Below are 23,887 nucleotides of genomic sequence, written 5' to 3'. Positions count from 1 at the left end.
AAGCAGATTTTGTTGACGTAATCCATTAAAAAAATTTCATTTTCTTCAAAACTTTAAAACATCCTTCACTGGAAGAATTTCGAAGTTTGACTGCTTTTTCAAACCACAACAGAAATGATAGATGATAATTTTTTCTCAAAATTTCCCTGTGCGCCTTATGATATTTAACAGGCAATGCAATGTTGACGTGATAGTTAGTTACCCCGTTAAGGGTATTGCTGTATTTCTTTGAAAGGCTCTTGTTCCTCTGATTTTCTGTTGGATACTGGATCACTCCTGTTTGTGCCTAGGGATTTGGAGGGATGTAACTCCATACAGAAATATTACTGTAATCTTCTCTACGGTATTAGAAGTAAACAAACTCACAAAACACAGTCACGGCAGGAGAGAACAAGAGTACGATAGTATTTATGTGTTGATTATGAACTTTCCATCTACTTCTAGACATTCGTAGCAAACCCCATAAAAATGCATACATCTGTGCAGGGTGTACCCAAAGGAAGGACAGTTCGTGGCCTCCACTACACAAGTGACATGGTCGAGCACCTTCTCATCGCACCTGTGAAAAGATACGGAAGGGGGAGCAATGTGGTAATGCCATAACATCCAGTTTTGTAGAATGAACCATGTTTCTGCGGGTGCTGCCGCACCAGACGTGACAGTGTCACTCTAGAACACATCTGATTATAGCCTACCTCGGAGAGCTGATTTTTTTTTCCAAACTACAATATGTAGTTATCGGGTAAGAGGAACTTTTAATGAAAGAATCCCATTTTAAAAATCTTGTTTCTGTTTATCTGGCACATTCTTAATTCATCCGTATTTGCTGGAGAAGGACAAGGGTACTCCATCTGTTTTCCTTACTGAAACAAAAGTAAACAAAAATAAATCTTAAGATAACTTGGGCACAGTCAGTGTCTGAATCTGCAGCAAATGCTTTTATCTCGTCATACCGTTACAGTTATTACATCATCAGTCTCTCATTGACACCCATGCCTGCAACACAGGATTTTTCTCATCTCCGTGCCTCCTCCCGGGCTCCTCTGCCCTGGTTTTCCAGACCACATTGCAGGAGAGCGAAGGGCTGCTCAGAAGGCACTTGGCTGAGGTGCTTCAGCCCGCTTAAGTGTACTGCTGGAAGAGACGTGTCCGGTGAGTTGGAAGGCCTTGACTTTTGACTTACTCAGCAGTCTTATACAGGCAAAGAGAAATTATTTTCTTGCTTGCTGGAGGAAACAGGTTTTAACATTGGCAGAAGCACCCGAATTCTGACAGCCTTTGGTCAGGTGTGTTGCCATTATGTAGCAGAAGACAGTAGCTACATGGGCACATTTTTAAGAACTGAGCTCTGGTTCCAAAACAAAGAGCTATAAATCTGTGTGCCATTTAATATCTTATGCATTCAGCCTGTCCAGAAACAGTTGCTACGTTAGCGTTAACAATCTACTTTTCATCTTCTGTTTACAGGCACAATAAATTGCTGGTAAGTTTTCCTGGTGGGCTTCTAAAGGCAAAAGAGATCAATAATTACAAATGTATACAAAGTTTTCAAAGTAGCAAGCCCTTATAAAATATTAGAGTGCATAAAGTTGTTTCCCAATATATTCACTAGTAGTGAAGTAATGCTGGTTTGGGGCGTTTCTCTCTAACTCTGCCTGTCCCAGGTCTCCAGGGGAAAGCGACGGTGAAGAGTGGGAGCGCGTTCTCCTCGCATTCTCCTCAGGACTTGAACACGGTCATTTGGTTTTGTTTTATGTTGATGGAGCTGTGCTGACTGCCAGATTCTAGTCTTGAGCGCCGGCCTAATATCCCCAAATGGCCAGACCCAAGACACTGAACTTAAGTAAGCTTGTATGTGGTACAGAAGCTATTTTAATACATTTCTAAAGCTGAAAGGCGTATGATGCTTCCGGTACAGCGACAGGTAGTATATATGCAATTCCTTTTTGCCACAACTAGCCCCTGACTTGGTTAGCATGCTATTGGTCAGACTGCAGTTGCTGGCTGATTGAAGATATCATCTGTCCTAGATGCGCTATTTACACATAAACTTTGTGAAAAGCCATATTATTTGCAGTAAGAGCAAATCTGGAAGCTTTGATTATTTTTTGCTTGTTATTGCATTTCTATGAAGATTCTTGTTTATTTTGCCCATGAGTACATTCCAACTTCGCTGTTAATGATTCTTATAGTCACCGAGATGCTTCAACATTGGCTTAGAAATCAAAGCGAGGAAGTGAGAATCTTCACGAGGAGCATAGAAGTGGAAACGTGTGGGTTTGCTCAGTGCATTCAATTTTAAAACTTTTTTTTTTTCTGCTGATCGTTCAGGCTCCGTACTTTTATTCTGGTCTGGCATTCGCAGAGGACAAAAAGAAGCAGAAATGATAACAAGAAATTCACTGTGTTCTTTCACTAAATTGAGAATTCAGTTGTCATGCTTCTGTGGAGATATTTTATCCAGTAGCCTAGTTCTTGTTTAGGGATAATTTTGCTACACGGTTAGATACTATCTGATAAATCTAGTAGGTATGCAGTTGGTTAGGTTTGGGGGTTTTGCTGTTTTTCAGAACCTGTCAAGAAACATTTTTTAAAGGACCATAGAGTCTTTCTTCATATTCTATAATTTTCTCTATGTTACCCTACTGAAAGTGGTATGATTCTATTTGCCGCTTATGCTTTCTGTGTCTCAGTTACTATTAAGACTTACGTGTAAGTCTGAGATAATTGTGAGCATATACAAAATGAAAAACTTGCTTCCATTCAGTGGAGAATGTACATGTGCTTAGCATATCACCTAGGAAAGCTGGGACAAGTGCTGCTGACTATGTCTCGTTTCATTAAACACCTTCAAGTTTTGTAGATTCCAGCTTGAACTGGTTCGCTGGTGTAGATCATAGAAATAGCCGGTCTTCCGAGAATATTGTAGGAACAACAAAAAACACCTCTTTGCCTTAATATGTACCCTTGTCGTGACTTTCCGGTACCTCATTTAAAGCTATGTATATCATCATGCCTTTTATTGTACTTATGAAAAAGGGATTTTAGTGAAACTTGTTAGAGCTTTAGTACTTTTGGAAGGCAAGGACGTAACTGACGGAAGGAACGCCGTCACAGACCTCACTGCTATATGAAGCGTTAGTCTGTAATCCTTGACGGTCATCACTTGCTTGATACGCAGCCTATACAAATCATAAAAGGCAATTCACTATTCCCCATGAATTAGGCTGAAATGAGGACACTTACTATGTGAGACTAAGGTTAGTCTTCGGATTCAATTCGTTTTTGAGGAATCCAGCAATGTGGCACTCGGATATTACAACCGTGTTGTACTGTCAGTCTTCTTAATTTGCTTACCTAGGGCATCTCACATTGGCTGTAAATCTTCCAGGCCACTGCAAAACGTCTTCATTGACCGTACTTGAGTAGGGCTCCTTGGCTGTGCTCAAGGATGCTCTGTAAGCAGAACACCTTTGTAATCAAGAAGCTGCTAACAAGCAGTTTGCATATCCTCGTTTCCATTTATTTTTTCCTGCTTTCATATTGCCCGATGTAATCTGTTAAAGTTGTGCAAATGACTTACAAACGGAGGGTTGAAATAGATGATACCTTGCATAATCATGTGTTTCCCTCCCTCACGTTACTTGCAAGTTCCGTTCCAGGCACTCAGATACATAGCAGCAATTCGGTTAGTAGTCTCACCTGAATTTTTAAACAGCCGTTTAAAAGGGAGGTACGCCCAGAGAACCCTCCTCCAGAATCTTTCTATTATGAGAGATTATTTTAATTTCATTTCTATGTTAACAGCCTACAGTGTAAGTTTACTTTTGCATTTATTTTTCATTTGGGACATGTCCGTCCATAGTCCTTTTCAGGTACTTCACACATTTCAGTTAGGGGTTGGCAGGGTACTAACCCAAGGAGAGCTCTACTTTAGACCTCGGCTTTTCCTCCATCAGAACATAGGTCTTGTGTGTCACTCGTAGAAGGCATCAGAGCAACATGGAAGCAGTCATGAAAAATTGGAAAGTAGGCAGGAAGAAATAGAGTCATTTGTTTTACCAGTTAACACTTGTCATGTTCATGATAAGGCATAGAAAACAGTGATATCCCGAAGGTCGTAAGACTTGAAAGAGTTGAAGACAGGACTTTTTTAAAGTGTCTATTCTCAGCTTGGACAAAATTCCCTAAATTTTCATAAAACTATAGAAAGCACATCCTTGATATTAAGCTAAGTCATGCTACCAACTTCGGAGTTTTATTCAAACGCGAGAAGCAAGTCAAGCCGTTTGGAGAGAAGGTAACCAAAGCTTAATACTTACAGAAGAAAATGTTATGTTTTTCTAGCCTGACTTTCAGAGTCCTCTTTAATTCATTGGAATCTTTATTAGAAAAAAAAAAAAATTTAGTGACCATTTATTCTCCACAATCTTTGCGTGGGCTTTTCTAAACTACTTGAACTTAAGCTAAGCAAGTCATTAGTAAAGTCCTACGTGCCCAAAATGTTCATTCTTTGGATGTATGATTTGCTCATATATTCTGAAGAACAGAACAAAGCAAAGCCAGTGGAAAACATAGACAGTGGTAAAATTCTGCCGTCTCCTCTGATCCGTAACTGTGTTTCCTGGACTATTTTTACTGTATTTTCCATAGTTGTTATGGACTTTCAAGCTTCCATTCTTATACAGCTAGTTGGATCTTAAAAATTATTAAACTGTGACTTTGAGAATGAAAACCTAATAACTTCAAAATTACTGTCCGTTCCAGTAATCTTTGCTTTCATAGTGTCTCGAAAGGCAACAGGACTAGATCTAAATCGTGCTTTTACAGGTCATGGAGGATATACTTAAGATGATCTTGAGTCACATAGTTTTAACAAACATTTTTAATGTTAAAAAGAAGCTCTTGCTCTCTCTCGGTGTCAGTGCACTGAGACAGAGTTGCATTGCTTTTTTTGCAAGGCTTAGCAGTTTTTATGCAAAGAAAGTAATGAAGAGAAAAATGCAAAGCACATCCTTTACACTGCCAAACAGCAGCAGTAATATGTTTATATTCTTTCCAAAATGTATTGAACTGCCTAATCCAAAGCTCATTGAAACTGAATGCAGATTGATAGCAATAGTATGTAATTAGGCTTTGTGACTTTTTTTTTTTTAAGCCCTGTGAGGTAAATAAGATCGCTTTCCCAGAGCAGCAGATTGCGCGTGAAGGGATGGCAACATCAGAGCTGAGATAAGCGCGAAGGCTGCCTGGTGGCCACGCACGTCTTTGAGCCAGTAGTTGCTTTTGAAAGATTTTTCTGAAGCTCAAGTTCCATTTTCAGGAGGGACTGGTGGTGCTGGCAGGTAAGCAGTGTGGGACCTTCCTGCCTTGCTGCCTCTATCCCTTTTAGTTACCAGCTTCTTTTAGCACCTGTCATCTAACCTGCGGTGGGGAAATATGTGCTCCAGTTAACGTCTCCAGTGACCCAAGCAGATTCTTCTCAGCAGACTAAAATCCAAAATTAATTCTGGAAATTATTTCCTTTGGTTTTTAAAGTCGGGTTGCCGTCACACTGGTTTTAATCAATAAGACTCAGGAGACAAGACTATAGGTTAAGAGTTCCGCTGACCTTGAGTGTTTAAGACAATGCTTGTCCATACTGTAGATGACCACACGTATTTCTTTTTATTTGCATTAATTTAGACAGACCTTGTGATAGAACATGCTGCTGAGTATCTTTTCCCTCAAAAGTGAAATCAGAATGGAAATAAAATATCACGGATGAGATGCTATGAATCATTACGATAACTCATGCTAATTGAAGTGAGATTTCAGGACACAGGAGTTACCTCTGCTTGTTAGCTTAAGATGAAGGACTTGGGGGTCATTTAGTCCGTTCCTGCCAGTACAGTACACTTCCTTTCTTCCTAGGTTGTATTTAAGTATCAAAGAGAAAGACCTTTTGCCACTTTCCTTGATAAACGGTTCCACAATCCAGAATGACTACTCACAAAGTTTCTTCCTTCTCTTATTCAACATAGTTTTTCCTTAATTACATTCCTTCACTTTTGGTTGTTTCTTTTATTTTTTTACTTGGAAACTTGAATTTCCTGTAACTACTGAGTTCTTAATTTCTCTGGTGAAAGAATCCTTTATTTTGGGATCAAAGAATTCTGATATACATTAGCACTTTAATTATAAACTACAGAATGATAACTGAATGAATAGGGCGACGAGTCTTTTAGACTAGCAGGGCTGACAATTAAAAAGGCTTTTTTCATGACTTGCAGCATAGCCTATTCTTTTTTTGCTAAATATGGCTATTATTGTAATTGAAGATTAATAATCACTAATAGCTACTGGGCTCTTTTAATGTAATATTCTGCACAAATAAAGCTCTCTGCTTAGATGGTGCTGGTCTCTCCCTTCATCCCCTCTTTTGCAAATGTCACTTGTTACTTGAGCAGCGTAAGCGGAAAAGGCAGAAACCTGACTGAAGAAGTGTGGGTAAACCTCTGTCTCGGGGACGTGCGGCCTCTGTGCAGGGGAATGCTGGAGGACGGGAGGTAAAAAAAAAATTACCAAAATCAGCATGCTGTAGTGGTCTAATCTAATACTGGGTCTTATGTCTAGTCTGCTGTTCTCAGCAGGGAAGCTGTAGGCATTTGGGAACGGACAGACATGGGGACGCCTACGTGCTGTCCCTTGGGCAGCCCTCCCGATGGTGGGCTGTGACCGCCGCGCAGCGCACAGTTAGCAACGCCTAGAAACCACAGGATTTAGATTTTGTCATTTCCATTTTTTTGCTTTCAAATATTTTAAGAGGTCAGGATTCATAACATGAAATGGAGTTTAAAAGGTATTAAAAAACTTATGGTTTGTTACTTGTTACCTACTGCTTTTGGCTACTGAGTTAAGTCTCAAGTCTGTCTTTTTCATCAGGTCCATAAATGAAAACCTTTTTGGTTTTTTTTTTTTTTCAAACCCGGCATTAAGTGTGCATTCTGGTCAGTTCCTGACCCCAGAAATGTCCCATGCCCTTATTATTGGGTGAGGCTTGGATGAAAATACTGTTAGTTAGGGTTCAGAAGCTGTTACAGCATTATGGTACACCCGAAGGAGCAAGATCTGAACAGTTTCTGTAGGGCTTTTTAGTTTCTCTAAATATACAAACAGAAAGCTTTATAATGTGTGTTGTATTTTGGGTGTACAATGCCGACATGGTACAAAAGGATCAGAAATTTCACTCTGATATCAAAAACTCTTTTGAAGATTACTTACATTTAGTTTAAAGCTATTCAGAGTACATCGAATGCCTGTATAGGTTGCCTTTCCACTGCAGAGGGAAAAAAGGGAAATTCTTACTCTACAAAGTCTTAATTTATTTTTAGGTCTGAAAATCTAATTTTATCTGTAACTGCATCTGTCTTCAATTTTAACACGCAGAAAAATTTTGAGATGAGTTTTTGATCAATGTATGCAAGTACACTTACACACGTGCATGCATATATCACTTAGATACTGTCAGCACTCCCGCTAATTTGTTCACTATATATCAATGCCAGATTCTGCAGTCCTTCTTCAACTGAATTCCAATTTATTTGGAATTTTACATAGTATGGGGAAATTATGCTGAGTACACACTGATTACAGTATGCTGAAGGACATTGTTAAGTATTTTCCTCTGATATATTTTCATTCTATAGTATTTCTAAAAATCCATCCTTTTCTCCCTGGCCTCATGATCAAACCACTTGTCTGCATTGTAATCTTCTCTTGTCTTGACACATTTGCCTTGCAAGTCTTTTTTCTCCCTCCAATCCATCTGTAGCACAGTTGCCAAAATGATCTTCTTCAGCTGTCTTTTTAATCTTGCCATCTTCTCTTTCAGAAATTCCCCAGGCTCCTGTTTTACATTGTGCAGCAAATTCCAGCTTGTTTTTCTTTCTAAATCTTTTGCCTTTTTCAAGCCCCTTCTCTTCCACTCTCCAGTCTCTTCAACAATGTCCCTTTCATGATCTTCTTTCAGTACAGCCATCAGACCTCCATCCTTGTTGTTACCTGTCAGGCAAAGCTTGTCTCCGTGTCTATTTGCCCATACAGAGATCTCTTACCGTGAACTCATTCCTTCCAGAAAGTTAATCTAAGACTGAAGCCGAACCAAAAGTTGTGGAATGAATAGCCAGACCAGAAGCTAACAAAACTGTGGTGCTTACCAACACGGTGAGTCTGAGCTTTGAGTGGTTCTTACAGCGTGCCTTGTCGGATAGCCTCGAGTAAGCCGTTCCTTCCGTGTGCCGCACCCTCGCTGCTTTGTTCCATTCTATCGGATAAGCCTACGACCGGCGACCAGCCTTTCAGAGTAGATGTCTTTTGACTTGTTTTCTGAGACATGTGATGTATTTTTGTTGCTTAGCCACTCATGATGATTACAAATAATAAGATATTTAAAACAGGTAGTACCTGGACCAACCATGGTGCAACACCGTAGGTAAACACTGATTTTCGTTTTTTCTTAACAGCAACTGCTGTCGTTTGAGCAAGTAGTAACATTTCCGGCAGTGTTGTAAGATTACAGGCTTTTAAAACGTGCTTCTCTATTTAATCTTTGTTGTTACCGTTATATCGTGCTGCCTTTATCATTTTAATATAGAGCCCATGTAAAGATAGGGTGCAGTGGGATGAAATGGCCGTCGTAATTTCACTATCTGAGGAACAGGGGTATTATTACAGCCCCAGATGTGGCAATAAATCCCAATTCTACCTTCAGATAGTTTGAGTTTTATTGCTAGGGTTCCTTATGAATTTTGAGGGCCATTCTATAGCACAGGACGTTCTTCTGAGTTTTCTTTCTGTTTATATAAATATTCTGTGATGAGAAACATTATTTGTTAGGTCTTTATTCATTGTTGTTCAGGGACAGGTTTGAAAGGTGAGGGAGTTTCTTTTTCAGGTAAATTGGTAGCCTCAGGAGTGTGCCAGCTAATTATAAAATACTTCAGTACGTTCATCAAGCTGACCGGGGATTCCCTAAGGCTCAAAGAGTTTGTCAGACTTGGCATTTTCCCCAAGCCTGAGGGGAACTTGCTCAGTCCCAAACATATTCATCTTTAATTAATGTTTTCTTTTTAAAATAAACTAACCAATCTTCCCCCACCTTTATTTGTTAAGTTAAACTATTTGATTACAGGAGGAGGTATGAGATCTCCTTTTGAGATCTAAATTTCAAATTACTAACGAAATTCAACTGTTTACTTCCTGTTGTATGTCTTACATGGCATACATTGAAGACTGAATATTCTCATTTGAAAAGTACTGTGAAAAGTCCACACAAATTGCACCTTTGAATTACGATACCAGTAAGAAGCTTAAATACCTTTCTGCCTTGGTAACGACCATGCAAGTATTTCCAAGAGCAGAACATAACCCTGACCGAAGGAATTGCCTAACAAGGAAATTGAGCCCCTTTGTGGGTACCGCAGTGTGTCCTGGTGTCTGGGGGTCTGGTATGTTATCCATCCAGTTCTCCCCTGAAGTGGAACGTGTCTGTTAATGTTTATGGGTCTTTTCTTTGAGCTGTATACTATAGAACTGTGTAGTTTCAGCTTCCCTTGGATCCTCAGCACTGTGGTTCACCAGTGTCTCTCCCTCAGGGCTAGTCTGTCATGTTTAACGAACTGTCAGTGCTGCAGTCCTCACTGATTCGGGTGACCTGAGTGGAAAAAATTGAGGTACCTTTGCATCAAGAGGTGGCAAGAGAGGAAAGACCAATATTTTCTCTCTATAACTGTTAAATATCTTAGCTTTCCTGGGTTTGAGGGGATAGGGAGGCTTTAATATGTAATGTTCTCGTGAATCTTTTCATAATGCTTATTCTGGGGAGTCGATGCTGAACCGACTGTCCAAGTTTTCCAAGTTCCATCGCTTCAACCCTTCATTGATGCTTTTTCTTCAAGTTCTTCAACTCCTAGATTCAATTTCCTCCATCCATTGTCCCTCATCCTCCCCAAAGCTTCTCTCTCTAAGGACTGACTGCTGCCTAACGTATGTTCTTCTTTCAGCATGGCCACTTAGAAGACCAAAATTGTAAATGAAATTTGGGCAAAAAAGAGTACAGTTTGAGGCTCTTCTTTTACAGCATTTCCTCATCCTCTTCTCACAAATCTCCATAGTCAGGTCTGACACATTTTGAAGGTCAAGCTATGCAATGAGTTTTTAAGGATGGTGGTGTACTAACGCATCTCAGTGCCCTGATATCATGATTGTTAATGTTGAAAAAGTGTATAAATGAAATGGGGGTAGATGAGGAAAAATAGGAAGAAAAATGTATTGTCACAATAATGGAAGAAAAAGAATAATGAGCATCGGGGAGAAAGACTGTTAGGTACTGAAGCAGATTATATGCATTATTTTAATTAAGAGTGCCTAATAGTACATATGGTTTCCTTTGAATAATAATTGCATGCTGATGAAGTGTGATTAGAGACTGGTTTTTTTAGGAGTTCAATTAAATCAAATCCATTTCTGTAAAAGGGGAGTGATTAAAAAGATGATATCAAGGTCTAAACTGAAAGCTGTGGTTGAAGCTTCCTATTGCAGATTTCTTTATTATTGCACTCCTCTGATGACTATTATCTAGTTTTTAACAATGCCTCAAGTTTCAGACTGGGTCCTGCAGATTCAGCATAAGAACTGGCTTCACAGATCAAATAGAAACTTAGCAAGTACTTGGATGTCCTTGAATGTAAGATCCCGGGACTGGTCCTAATTCTGGAAGATTCTTGGTTCATGCATGTATCTTGAGGCATACGAGAAGATACTTCGGTTAATTAGGACTGTAAGACAACATACTGTTTGCTAGGCTGATCTGTATTTCTGTAGAGTGCTTGTGAACGTGGGTGATTAAATGCAGACTTGCACTGCTGTTTATTTTATCTGCTAGTCATTACTGTCTGGCTTGTAAGGCTCAGGGACCGGCAGGACCCAGCCAACTGTCTGGCAACTGCTAACAAAATTATCAATTATCTTGCTGAGTCCTATCATCTTGTGCTTTGATTATCCTGTATCGTGAGTAAGGAGGGATGGTTGTGCTAAATTCCTGATTAGAGGCTTAAACACATACATAACTCAGGGAAAGCTACTGATATTCACTAACTGGTAGCAAACATGGTGAAGGCCTTTAGTAGCATAGAAGAGTGTGATGATTCCTGGAACTATGTACTAAATGTCCAAGCTGTTAATCACAGCATCCTGTGTTTCCATACCGGTACGCGGGAATCGGCAGTGATATCTCTCGTATTTCTTTTTTTTTTTTTTTTTTTTTAAAAAAACTTTCTTTAACTTTAAGCTTTCCTTTATGGCTTAAACCAGAAAAAAAGCTTAACATTTCTTCTCCTGAAGTGTGTGCGCTGTTGCCTACCTGCATGTTTTATCCTTTGAATGTCTGTATTATACATGCAAATAAAAAAATAAGCTACGTACTTTTGGCTTAAGGTAGTAAAGATCTATCCAAGATGCAGTTTCTGAATGTGATCGTTGTCATTAGAGATCTTTGCCTCTGATGTGTGGAAATGAATTTTGCTTCATATTTCATTATACACTTCTCTTTCTACCAGAACAGTAGCTAAATCTATTTCCTCAGGACTGCCTGTAACCAGCTTCAGGCAGTTAACATTGCTTCTTTAAAAAGGATCTCGCACTAATTTCCCCCTGCTCCTGCTATCCCTGAAGAGGGTCGAAGAACGAAAGCATTTAAAAGGTCCCTTTCTATGCAACGGCGGCATCTCGGGTTATGGGAATGCTATTTGCAAATTATTCAGCTTTAAAGCAAAATTTTCTGTATTTGTCACTCAAAGTCCGCAGCTGGTAACCAGAGCAACCTGACTTTAAAGTTGGAGATAAAAAAGAATTCATGCTAGAACAAACTTTAAAATTTTCTTTAAGAAATCTTGTGTGAGGGTTTGTAATGATTGTATTGTCATGGTGTGACCTCTTCACCCAGGGCTCATGAAGCTCTCAGTGCAGAAGAGCGTTCTGTTATATCCTTTTGCATGCTCGTAACTCCCCACACTAGGGAAATCTCTAAGTGACTAACTTTTTTTGTAACAAGAGGTTTGAATCTAGTGGCCCTTCTAGAAGTTAATTCAAGCCTTTCTTTGCACCAAGATATCACTACAATTTGACATACATAAATATGAAATACAGGATTATAAACCCTTCTCAAGATTATTGCTACTTACCTGCGTACTTCAAAGACATGCAATCTCTGTTTGTGTGCAGAAAAAGCGAGAATAAAGCACTAGAGAAACTCTCCCTTTCTATCTACACTTCTGCACTGCCCACGTAAGGAACCGTGCTTTGCAGGTAACTGAGTGCCTTCCTGCGTACGCATTAACCTTGGGCATCCTGCACAGACGTAAAGGTGCTCCGCCCCGGTTCCAAACAAACCAGGCTGAGTACCGGTTCATTTACGCCGTGCCGAGCCTAACTCAATAAAGCCAGTGTCTTGGGAGCTGAGCTAATAACTCCCGTTCACCACCGCTGCGGTAACGAGAGCGTGGTTACGGCCACGATGGGCCAGACTTCAGCCCGGCCCCCAGGCTCGGACGGTAGCTGGTGCCGAACGCATCGGAGTGTGTTTCCCCTCTGAATCCCAGAATCCCAGGCTGGAAGGGACCTCAGGGATCATCTAGTCCAGCCTTTCTAGGAAGAGCCCAGTCTAGACAAGATGCCCCAGCGCCCTGTCCAGACGACTCTTGAAGGTGTCCAACGTGGCCAAGCCAACCCCTTCCCTGGGGAGATTATTCCAGTGGTGACTGTCCTCACTGTGAAATATTTCCCTCTGGTGTCCAGTCGGAATCTCCCCAAGGGCAACTTGTGTCCACCCCCCCTTGTCCCACCAGGACCCGCTCTGAAGTTTGAATCTGGAGCATCGGTTTCAGTAGTCAGCGTTGCACAGTCCTGCATGAGTCCCGTCTGAAGCCTGTTTGTGCCCTGGGTGCCTGCACGTCCCAGGACAGGGCGCTTGGGAGCGCAGTGGTGTCTCGCAGGGCCCAAGGCACCTCTGCCCGCTCTGGGCTGGGGAAGGGAGGAGGATTGCTGTCTGCGCTGCGTGAGGAGCAGCCTCGTGGCCCCTGGACGTCCCCACCCGCTCACACCCTTTCATTGGTGACCTGGGCAGAAGGTAGGAGTGGAAAGAAACTCTGTATAACCTAATGGAGTTACAACCCAGGGCATGGGGTATAACAGCTTCCTAGAAATTAATACAATTTTAAACATATTTTTTAATAGGCACATGTTAGAAGAGTCACATAAATGCGTTTAAATATACACAAAATGTATATTTCCATATACTTGATATAAATATCATTTAAAGTGTAGGAATTTCTACACGTACACAGAAAATAAAGCAGAGATGAGTTTCTTTTTTGTGCAAGTAATTGAAAGCAGTGGGATGAACGATCCCTCCCAGCTGCAAAACAAATCTATAGAAAATGTACTTTCACTGCTCAAAGCGCTGTGTATTACTGAGTGGGCCAACAAGTTAGATTTTGAGCAATTGAATCACCGAAGAGAATACTTCTGACCTTTATTTCTCACTGCCTCAGAATCTCGTCATGAGCCATGTGAAAAATGTAGCATATGATCATGTAAATAGAGAACTTCTGTACTCCGGAGCACGCGGCCCAAGCTCCGGTAGCACTGGCACATCTTAACATATAACTCTGGGGCTCCAAATGCTGGTGCTACCTAATACAATTAGTGAAGTGTTGGTTGCTGTGCACAGGACCCCTGCAGAGAGGGAGAATCTGTGTTTTGGTCACTATCGCTTGTATTTCCTATGCTGAGAGTAAAGAAGACAATACCAAATGACGGAGGCGGGTGTTGAAATCAGGTTTTTAATATTTGTAAGGCCTCAGATACAGTTCATACTTCCCTTGGTCAGAAAGAGCTATCTGTTATGAATTACTGTGCTCTAGTTCACCCACCGTAGCCACGGACTCATCGTACTCTTTTCTCAGAGAGCCCTCTACTGACCTAAAATACTGTGTGTTGAACTGCATGTCAAATAGCCCCAAAATATCGTTTGACCTGTAGTGTAAACACGTGCCCTGGTGCTGAGGTAGATTGCGGCAAGAACAAAAACACGTGTGGTGCTACTGAGTTCTCGAGAAGTTCTGAATTTTGAAAAGCTGACAGCTTTAGTGCACAGCAAACACGTCTGTGATCCCATTTCTGTGTGTAATCAGAAAAATAGAGGGTCAAAGAACCGGTGGTTTTCTTGTGCTCCTGCCTCTGACTTTTCTTGTATAAGTCAGTTAACTGTTTTGGGGGGTGATGAATATAAGAAAAACTACTGGGTAGACTGATTATGCAGGAAATTTTTCTACAGTAAATTGATACCCCAGTATTAAAAATGCTCATTACTTTATCATGAGTGTCACTATTACTGCCATTCATCCAGTAATATGAGGCGCTGAAATTATTTTATTTCCAGGGAATCACAGATTTCATTTAAATAGACTCAATTTCTCATGCTTAATTAAAAAAATCCGATAACATGAAGGAATTGGGGGGCAGGGGGGAACCAGCAGAAGGCAAATTCAGGAAATTTGCCTGTATGATCAAAACTATTTCTTTAACTTTGCAGGGTCGCGGGCTTGGGGAAGACTGATTATTTTAACATTTGAGATTGCTCATGTTGTGAGAGGGGATCTCAATACACGCAGAGGTTTATTCCTTATTTACGTGGGTGTGGACACTGAAACCGTTGTTTGTTTGGGTTAATGTCAAAAGATGCCAGCAGGTCCCTCTGCTAGTCAGTGCGTGCGGAGAGCGAGCCCTTGATGCAAGGAGATGAACACCTGAGATTAGACAGTGCAACAGCCAGCCACAAAAGTCAAACCTTTTCATTCACCTTTAAAAGAAGAGGAAAAAGAAGTGTTGTTTTCAACACGCAGTTATTGATCACCCTAAACAGCACAGTATCGTCCCACGCTCTTTCCTCATCCATGAACCACGTGGGTAATGCGTGGGGGCAGAGGTGCGAGGTGTGAGGGCAAACGTGGCTCGAAAACTAACGCCTGACGGCAGAGGAAGTCAAGGCTCAGAGTTCAAACGAGTCGGTTGCCCAGTGGCACCCCCTGATCGGTTACAAGGGTTGTGCGAGTCTAGTAGGAAGTCTTGCACGCAGAGGCCTGTTGAGCCTCTACCTGGGAATCCATCCAGATCTGCTGCTCTGCCTTGCTACATTATCTGCTTTCTAACACGAGTTGTCACGATTTCGGTAGGTTACCTGCCACGTGTGCGCTCTGCACGCCCTGAACATGCCAGAGGTATCAGTAAGGTGACATGTTGTTGATAGTCATAGAATAAAATCATATAATAAAAACGTGAAAATTGTAGAATGCGGGAAAGAAGCAGCAGTATGCGTCAGAGGTATACGGCTTGAAATCCAAAGGAGTTGCCACTGCATGATTCAGGTCTCAAGTAGCTGCGTCTAATTCATTGCAGCAGGTACAGCTGGAGGACGGCACTACTTAGGAGCGGTGCTCGCGAAAGGATAAACACGGCAGCTTACCTGATTTTTTTAAATTATGTTGTTTGTAGCTTGGCACACAAAGAGATCTGAGATGTCTGGTTAGATTTTAGCGCTTAGTGTTACTAAAAATGTCCAATACTTACACCCGCTGAGGTTTGCGGAGCGCACGGGCGCAAGTTTCGCTAGATAAAAAAAAGGAGGCTGGCACATGAACTTCTGCGCTAAAGAAACTGCCTGCGCACGACGTGCTGGTGTTTATTCTAGCGGATTGATCTCTCTCACGCATAATATTTTCATATCTTCATATCCACTAAACATGTTTTCATTTCATTCATCGTACAAGTTTCTCATCGTATGACAGAACGGAAGATGGGTTGCCATGCCTGTGCTGTCTGTAAAACCAGATAACGTTGAAGACGTGTCTCTGCAAGGCATGATCGATACCAGCATGGCCCACAAGCAAAACTGAGTCGGTGTAAAAACGGCTGAGCGGAGCCTTTCACATTTTTGTATTCTCGGTTTTAAGTATTCAGGTCTTAAAAAAAAAAATGTGCATGACCACAGACATGCCTTGAGTTGTTAGGAGGCAGCTTGGATATTTGAGGAAGCAAGTTACCTTGAAAATGGAGTTTAACTCACTGAAAAACCATGCTCATCAAAAAAATCGTTTCAATGACGAGCCCTCCCAACAGCATTTTAGTTTCCTTATTTACATTGTAAAACAGCTAAAAAGGTTTATAATTTACATAGATGTAAATAGATATCGTGTCTATTCAATCCAGTTATGATGTTATTGTCACAGTCTTTTGGAGGGTGAGGCAGACCCTCCTGATGGCCCTGAGGGCTGCCGTTCATAGTGAAGTTAGGTTGATAGGTTGGGCAGAACTGCAGGAAGACAGTTCTAAATGAGTAGGTTATAACACTTCAGAAGAGAGAAGAACCTACAGCTTCATTTAGGAAGTGTCCTGTGATACTGAACCATCTTTAACACCCGCATTATTGGAAGCTTTTTGGTTTGGGGTTTTTTTTAATTCGCGTTGGGGTCTGCACGGTGTCAGAGAGATAAAGGCAGGGACAGAACTTACAGCCTTCCTACGAAGATGTTTACGCTGTAAAGTCAAAGACCTTGTAAAAATGTTACCTTGGTATATATTTTGCAGTATACAGTATAACTCTGCAATTATTGTTATGTTTTATATTAATATTTATCTCAAAAGTAATTGGAAGTTCATTAAAAGCATTTTAGTTTATTGAAGAATACCTGTCCCAAAGCCCAGCGCAGTGAAAACATTCATTATTTTTTCCTTTTAAATTCTACAAGAAAAGCATTTCAGAATCAATTAGCATTTGAACTGTAATTTTTTTCTTCAGACTTGGTAATTGTGCAAATGTTCCATCAATTATTGTGTGTATTGCGTGTATTATTCTGTATAAATGTTATTTGAGAAGTTGTCATTAGTGTTACAGCCAGTTCAGCATGGGAATAGAATCAATTATGCTGCTTTAGCATTTCAGTTTATAAGAAAATTGTTGTCTTTACTCTTTGCTAAGTTATTCTTGCATTTAATAGTTCAATAGACAGTCTGAACCATTTTTCAACAGGGAAAAGGGGGCGGAAGGTTGCCTTTGTTTTCCATGTATATTCAGTGTTGTACTCGGGGGAATGGTATATCCAAAAATAAGACTATAAATAAGAAATCAGTAGCCTTTTCTGTCTTGCTGCATTATGTGGGTTTGATATATGCTTCTGCAGCATTATTACTTACTCTGTTCGAATCAATGCTCTGAGCTTTCCTTTATGTGATTGATTTCTTCCAGATTAGCCTGCGAAGTACGTGAGGTAATAAACACCGCTGTTACCTGTTTACTAACACACAAACGTCTGCAGTATTGCATACAGAGAGACTATAAAGTTTCCAAAATGCTTCAGTCAGTCATAAGATTTTGATGGTATAACTTTATTTGAATAGGGAAGAGAAAACAACTTTGGTCTTATGTAGTCAAAAGTGAAATAAAATCGCTTGGAAGAAATAGAAATAAGGCAAGAGCTTATAAAAATCAAACCAGATTCTGTAGGAGATAATGATGAAAAGGAAAGATGCTTACTAGGGTGTTCTCCTCTTTAATGCCACTTTCACGCCTCAGAAAAGAAGCATTTTTTTTCCCATACTTTTGTGTTCTTAAACATTGCGGTAACAGATTGAAAAGTATCAGCAGCGCTGGATAACTGTGCATGTCCCTCCCTAAAATATACCCATGAATATGTATCTGGCATTACCGTTTAGTGAAGGGTTTTGCAGAAATGGGTCGTCAGGGAAGAATTCACGTGTTTAGCGTGATATAGTACTCTTTAGGGTTCAATGACTATGGGCGCCATATAGAATGCCTCCTCTTTAATAGGCTGTTATTTCATTGCCACCGTTGCTTTTCCAGAGCAACTGAGAGGTTGTTAATGTTTTGGGCAGCTGTATCTTGAGAGAGTTCCGTGCAGGATGAGGAAGGACTTTCCGTGGCGTTTGGACATTTGAAACCAGATTTCTACAGTAGATTATGGCTGGATTATATGAACCTGGTTTGGATAGGGCTTTGTACAGATTTCTGTTTGCCCTCACGGTGTTGTTTTCTGTGGTTCCGCAATACCTCTCTGATATTCCCAAGAGCAATGTTTTCTAATGCTTTTCAACCCCCAGAGATTTTTGTGTATAATCACTGCTAGAAAATGGAACGGCCTTCAAGCATCAACGGCCTGTGCAGTTGGGAAGTTTGCAGAGAAGTTTCACGAGAGGTTACCGTGTTATATTGTAACACAGACATCCAAACACAGTATTTTTCATCTTCTTTCAAGTTCACTCTTAGTTCTGTAGTTTTCCTGATAACAGCCTGACGTATCATTATTCCTCAGGATTTTTTTTCTCACTCTGTATATGGTAAGTTTTTTCTTCCTGCCTTCTGCAATACTGTATTCCCTAGAGGTAAATCTCACTAGCTTCACACTGTGCCTCTGCTCAGATGGAGGCTGCAGCCTGATATACGGCACCTTCCCTCAGCCTCTCTACTGAAATCAGTCTGTGGCCAGGTCAAAAAACAGTATTTCTGTAATGCTTTCTTAGAAATGTTGTTCGGGTTCTATTAATCTTTCTCCGTGAAACTTGTATGTGTGATATTACCCTGTTTTCCTCCACTTCCCTGGGAGATGGTTTTCCTTTTCAATTGCTGTACTATTGTTTTTAATATTACTTAGCATTGTTGTCTTTTCCTACCACTCTGTATTGTAGAATTAAAATGCTACTTTCAGCACAGCAATTATCATATTGCTTTTGAAGGACAGATATTATTCTAACCCCTCAAACACCTTGGGAAGTATTGTACGATACGATTCTATTCAGCCCACGTTTTTATCAACACGATCACCATCATCCGCAGCCATCATTCCATTTTAGAGCACAGCCCTACAGGTATTTTTTTCCCCCTTTTTGCAATATCAAGATATGAAGAAGATGAATGAAAGTTTCTTGCATGTTTTTGTCAGTGTGTTTTTATAGCTCCCACGAACAGTGAAGGACTTGGCAGCCTGGAGACTGAAATCCTCTGTTTAATCACAGGCCAGGTATAGTTCAGCAGGAAGACATATTTCTATACACAGCCCCTGTAGCATGGCTAAGCCTTGAGCTGGAGAGCCTGTCTTCTCTAAGTGAAAAAAAAGCACTCAGGCCAGTCAGTCCCTGGCCTCATCTCCGGAACGGTTGGAAAGAACCATTCGTGCCATTGAGTTTCACGGCAGGTGCTAATGTCTAGTCTGGAGCGGACTTGAGAGATGCCGGTCGTTCATTTGGGAATTGCTTTCTGTAAGCGACTGAGAGAACGTGGCGTTCTATCCAGTCTGGGAGTTGCACGGCTGCGTGCGTCCCGTCGGCACGTAGCTCTGCGGAAGGCACTGGGTTTGCCGGGCAGCTTGCGGTGAGCCACGGGCTCATTAACGTCGGAGCTGGGCGGGGGGGGTCCGCTTGGGTAAACCCTCAGAATCCGGTAACTAAAACCAGAGAACTAAGTAAAACAGTAAACCTCATTCCTATTCTGAGAATGTTTTATTTGAAAACAAGGCAAAAATAAGGCCCTTCAGAGACTCCTGCAGTATCGTGGGTCCACGGGAAAAGTACTGCACAGAGTTCTTGTGTGTGGTCATAAATTGTAATCTCTTAATATTTTTTTAATGCTGTGTTACAAAGACAACGGTCCAGGTCATATTCCTTCTCACAAAGATGTGTTTATGGAGTTTTATTCATGTTTCCCTGAAAATCCAATGTAATGAAAGTATGTGCTTTTCCGAAAGAAGTGCTGGCTGTTAAATCCGCTAGAAATTATTTGACGGTTATGTGGGTTTTTTTCTATTTTTCAGCTAACAGGACAAGTGACTTTGCAAATTGCCAATGAACCAGTTTTGCCGTTTAATGCCCTCGACATCGCGTTAGAAGTTCAGAACAGTCTTAAAGGTAATTTTTGTTAGAGAAATATTGTTCTCCATCGATACAGAGAAAAAAAAAAAAAGGGATCATCTACTCCCTGACACGGATTTTCAGTTTCCACTTGAATGATAGCCAGTGATTTTACTAGTTGAACAGTGTCATTATATAATGTTGAATAAAACACAGCTTTTGTTGCTAAACAAAGCCATAAAATGTTTATATTTCTTCTGATGTTACTATGTCAGCTGAGCAATAATTAGTGCTAAAATCTCATCATTACAGTCAAAGATGATAACCTCTGTGACTGAACTTGATTTTAATTCCCTTCAAGGGTTTGTTCAGGACGAGCAAGAGAAGACTTCTAATCCCGGTGCCATTTGGCTTCTTAATCACCTTCCTCGTTTGGTTATTCCACTAACTCACCTTGTTGGCAGAGCACGTTAACTTTTCTCCTTTTTCAGGTGTGAGATAGCACGATCACTTACCAATACGTATTGTTGGAGTTGATGAAGCCCGGAGACCCTGGAAGCTCTGATTTGATACTGATCTTGGTGGCTGGGGGACGATGGGTTGGGGTTAGGGAGGGGGACAAAAAAGTTCCTAGTCAGGAAGTGAACAGAAGTGACTGGTAACCTGTAAATGATGCAGATATAACTCTTGTAGACTCTGGATTTGACACTGTTTGCTTGGTGTAGGATGAACGCCTTGACAGGAGACCACTCCATCAAGACCGTGGAGCCATTACTAGTATTGCTGCAGCGCCTTCTCATTTCTGGCTCCTCCTGTTGTCTTGTGGCCTTTTAGGGCTTGATGAAAGAGCAAGCATCCTGCAGTCTTTTTGGCCTGTGTTGACCACAGAACCCAATTAAGCCAATAGCCCTTGGCTCAAGCTGTTGAAGATAACACAGTTAGAGGGTGCAGTTGTGCGTGTGCTGTTGCTTCGGGAGGTTTTTCAGGGTTTTTGTTGTTGTTGTTGGTTTGTTGGTTGTTCTTTTTTCCCTACAGTTGGTAGAAAAATGTTGATACAAGGAACTAAACTCACTGTACGTTACTGAGATATTCTCTGCTGGTATCTAGACTTCAAAGGAACAATAAACCTCCTTCTTATCAATTACAAAAAGAATATCTGTCTTAGCTCCAGTCCTGAGGACTAAGGATGGAGAAGTCTAGCCTCTAACACTGCCTAGTGTCACTCAGCCCCATAAGCTTTCTCCTTCAGAATCATCTGTCTTCCTCCTCCCATTCTGTCCCTTTTTCCTTACAGTTTCCTCATATCTCAGTGTACTCAAACGAGATCCATCTCTCCTTCCTTTTCCAAGTGACTAACTGAAAGGAGGCTGGCATAGAGAGCACATCAGAGGCTTAGTCCTTGGAGACTTTGATAATTTAGCTGCCAAACGCTAACATAATGGCGTACAAATGGATATTTCAGAAGCTGATGTTCTGGTCAGAATTGAGTAAACTTAAAAGAAATGGTAAAAGGTACATCCCTAACAAGAACCCCCTATGAAATTTGAGAGACTACTCCAAAGCACGCCCTTGTTAGGACCTCACAGTGGAAAAATGCGAGATAGGTAAAATCGTGTTTTTTTTCCTCTTCTCCAGTCATGCCTCTGATAGAGATTACCTGTAGAGCGCTAAGGCCTTTCAAAAACAATTTTTCTATTTACACATTTACCGACCTCTCAAGTTGATCTGTTAAATAACGATGGAAGTTATATAAAACCACACCAAAACTTTACATGGAGTTTAGTAGAATGTGACATCTAATCTCGGACTTAAAGAGATTTTGCAATCTTGAGGGGTTTCCCGTGCAGTTCGTTCACTCCCTACAGTACCGAGAAGCACTTTTCTGTAATACACGTTCACAGAAGTGCGATACCTTTTCTTTAATCCTTGCCATCCATCATTGTCAAGACCTAGGAGTCGATAGGGTAGCATTGGTCTGGAATCAGTGAGCATCCAGAGAGACAAGTGATTTTAGCTCTGTTGTGCCGTATAAATATTGGTTTAGTTCAGCCTAAACACAGCAGAGAATAATCATCAAATGAGGAGCATGGGTCAGCTGGTATTCCTTCCACTGAACAGGAGATGTCCGGTATTGTTCTTCCTTTTTTCTTTATTTTGACTAACAGGAAATTCTGGTTTAAACTGACTTTTTTCTGCTAACTTCGGCTTAGATCATTTATCTCAACCACTTCAGGGGAGGGAAAGTTATTCTCTAGGCTGTAGGGCCAGCAGGATAAGTTTTCTCCCAGCTATTCACTTTGGAGTTTTGTTTAATGACTTTTCTCATGACTTTCATGTCTCATCTATCTCTGACTTGTGTCAATTAACAGTTTGTTTTTTATTTTGGAAACCAATAGGACGATGGTCTTTTTCTGGTTACCTGAATGAGAAGTTGCACTCTTTAAGATTTAACATGAATTTCTCCATGCTTCAAAAGGTTTTATGCTGTCTTAGATTTCCAGGTCAAAGGTGCATTGTCTTAGTAAACTATTTCCTTCTCCGACCTGATGCAAACTGTAAATGTAGGAAAGGTGAATGGAAATCTGCACGACACGCTAGAAGATTTGTTCATTAGGCTTAATTTTGTGCCTCTGGGATCTGGTTCAGCCAGTCTCTTAAACACACGTTTTATTGCCCCGGGGACTTTCTCACGTTCTTGAAGTTAAATCATACGTGTAAATACTTGAGTCACAGTTTTGCAGCCCCCTGGATGTCCTCACAAAAGGATGTGTGTATCTTAATATTTGTTAATACTGCATTTATTTACCTTTCCAAAGGATTTAGTTCTGTAATATGCTGGGGGTCTCTACTCTTAGCTCTGTTAAATTCAGCGGGACGTTACTCAGCACTTTCTAAACCATTTCTTACATCCAGGGTAGGCTGGATGGCAGGGCATAGGGAAGTGTCGTCCACATCACGTTTACGCCTGGCTCGAGGCCCGTCCCTCAGAAAGACGGGGAAATGGCCGTTAAGCGGCACGTGTTCTCTCCGCTTGCGCACGCCAGAACTCTTGGAAACAAGCTACTGCTTTGGGGTTTACCTGAAAGGAAGGGTTGTGACTGGAGAGACGTTTCTTTTTGTGCATCTGCTGATGGTCTGGTGTTTGACAGGAAACCTCGTGGTCATAAATGATATGAGATGGTTTCCAAGACTGAAATCCAGGTCCCCAGGGCCATTCAGGCTGTTATCTGTCTGATCACAGATGTGATATTTTAGAGAAATTCATAAATAGGTGACAGTTTAAAATGTTGTCATTAACTACACATTGCAGTTGTGCGGTGTTGGCGCCTTTCATACGGTTAAAATCAAGACCCGCTGCAACTTGACTCAAGTACAAGAATATCTCGCTGGGCCTTGCATGCTATGAAAACCCAATTTATCTTCTGAGGTAGGGCGCAGACAAGGTGTCAAATCTGGGGTGTGAACGATACAAATGGTTCTTTTAAGCATTTCAGTGGAAGTATTTTGTATGTATATGCAAGTACAAATGTGTAAGCATCTATATATATACTATTTTGTACATAGATAAGCATTTTTATTCAAAACATATTAGTATCATCTGCTGAATGCTTTTAGCAGTGTGCAGTCTGGACTTGCTCCTTGTAGCCTCTCTTGCGCTGTATTTGAGCCTCTTTGAAACTTAGGGTGTATTACAGCAAGCTTCAGGGACCGATGGTGGAAGCGTTGAAGTGTCTCGTTAGGATCGCAAGCCTTTCTGTAGCTTCGCACCTGCCTGACTCGGCAACAGCAAGTCCAGTCACACAGTTTACAAAATCAAAGGCCACCGGGTTCGGTGCTGGCCGTGCCTCTCGCGTTGGTGCTGCTGGCTGTAGCAGCCGATACCGTTTCATTGCTGCAGGTCACTGGGCCCACCGGGACTCGTGCAGACCTG

General features: G+C 41.1%; 1 protein-coding gene across 11 annotated transcripts in view; it reads left to right on the top strand.

The window, feature by feature from the left end:
- The window catches only part of NAALADL2 (N-acetylated alpha-linked acidic dipeptidase like 2), a 503,571-nt gene that overhangs the window by 447,883 nt on the left and 31,801 nt on the right, over nucleotides 1–23,887 (top strand). For 10 of the 11 annotated variants that reach the window (XM_075098454.1, XM_075098450.1, XM_075098457.1 and 7 more), the window contains one exon: nucleotides 19,920–20,013. The exons of the other annotated variant lie outside the window; for it this stretch is intronic. In XM_075098454.1, coding sequence (XP_074954555.1) covers nucleotides 19,920–20,013 — 94 coding nt within the window. The remainder of the gene's footprint in view (nucleotides 1–19,919; nucleotides 20,014–23,887) is intronic. 11 annotated transcript variants of the gene reach the window in all.

The sequence above is a fragment of the Phalacrocorax aristotelis genome, chromosome 7 (genome assembly GCF_949628215.1).
Source record: "Phalacrocorax aristotelis chromosome 7, bGulAri2.1, whole genome shotgun sequence".
Taxonomy (NCBI): domain Eukaryota; kingdom Metazoa; phylum Chordata; class Aves; order Suliformes; family Phalacrocoracidae; genus Phalacrocorax; species Phalacrocorax aristotelis.
This window is presented reverse-complemented; position numbering and strand designations above follow the sequence as displayed.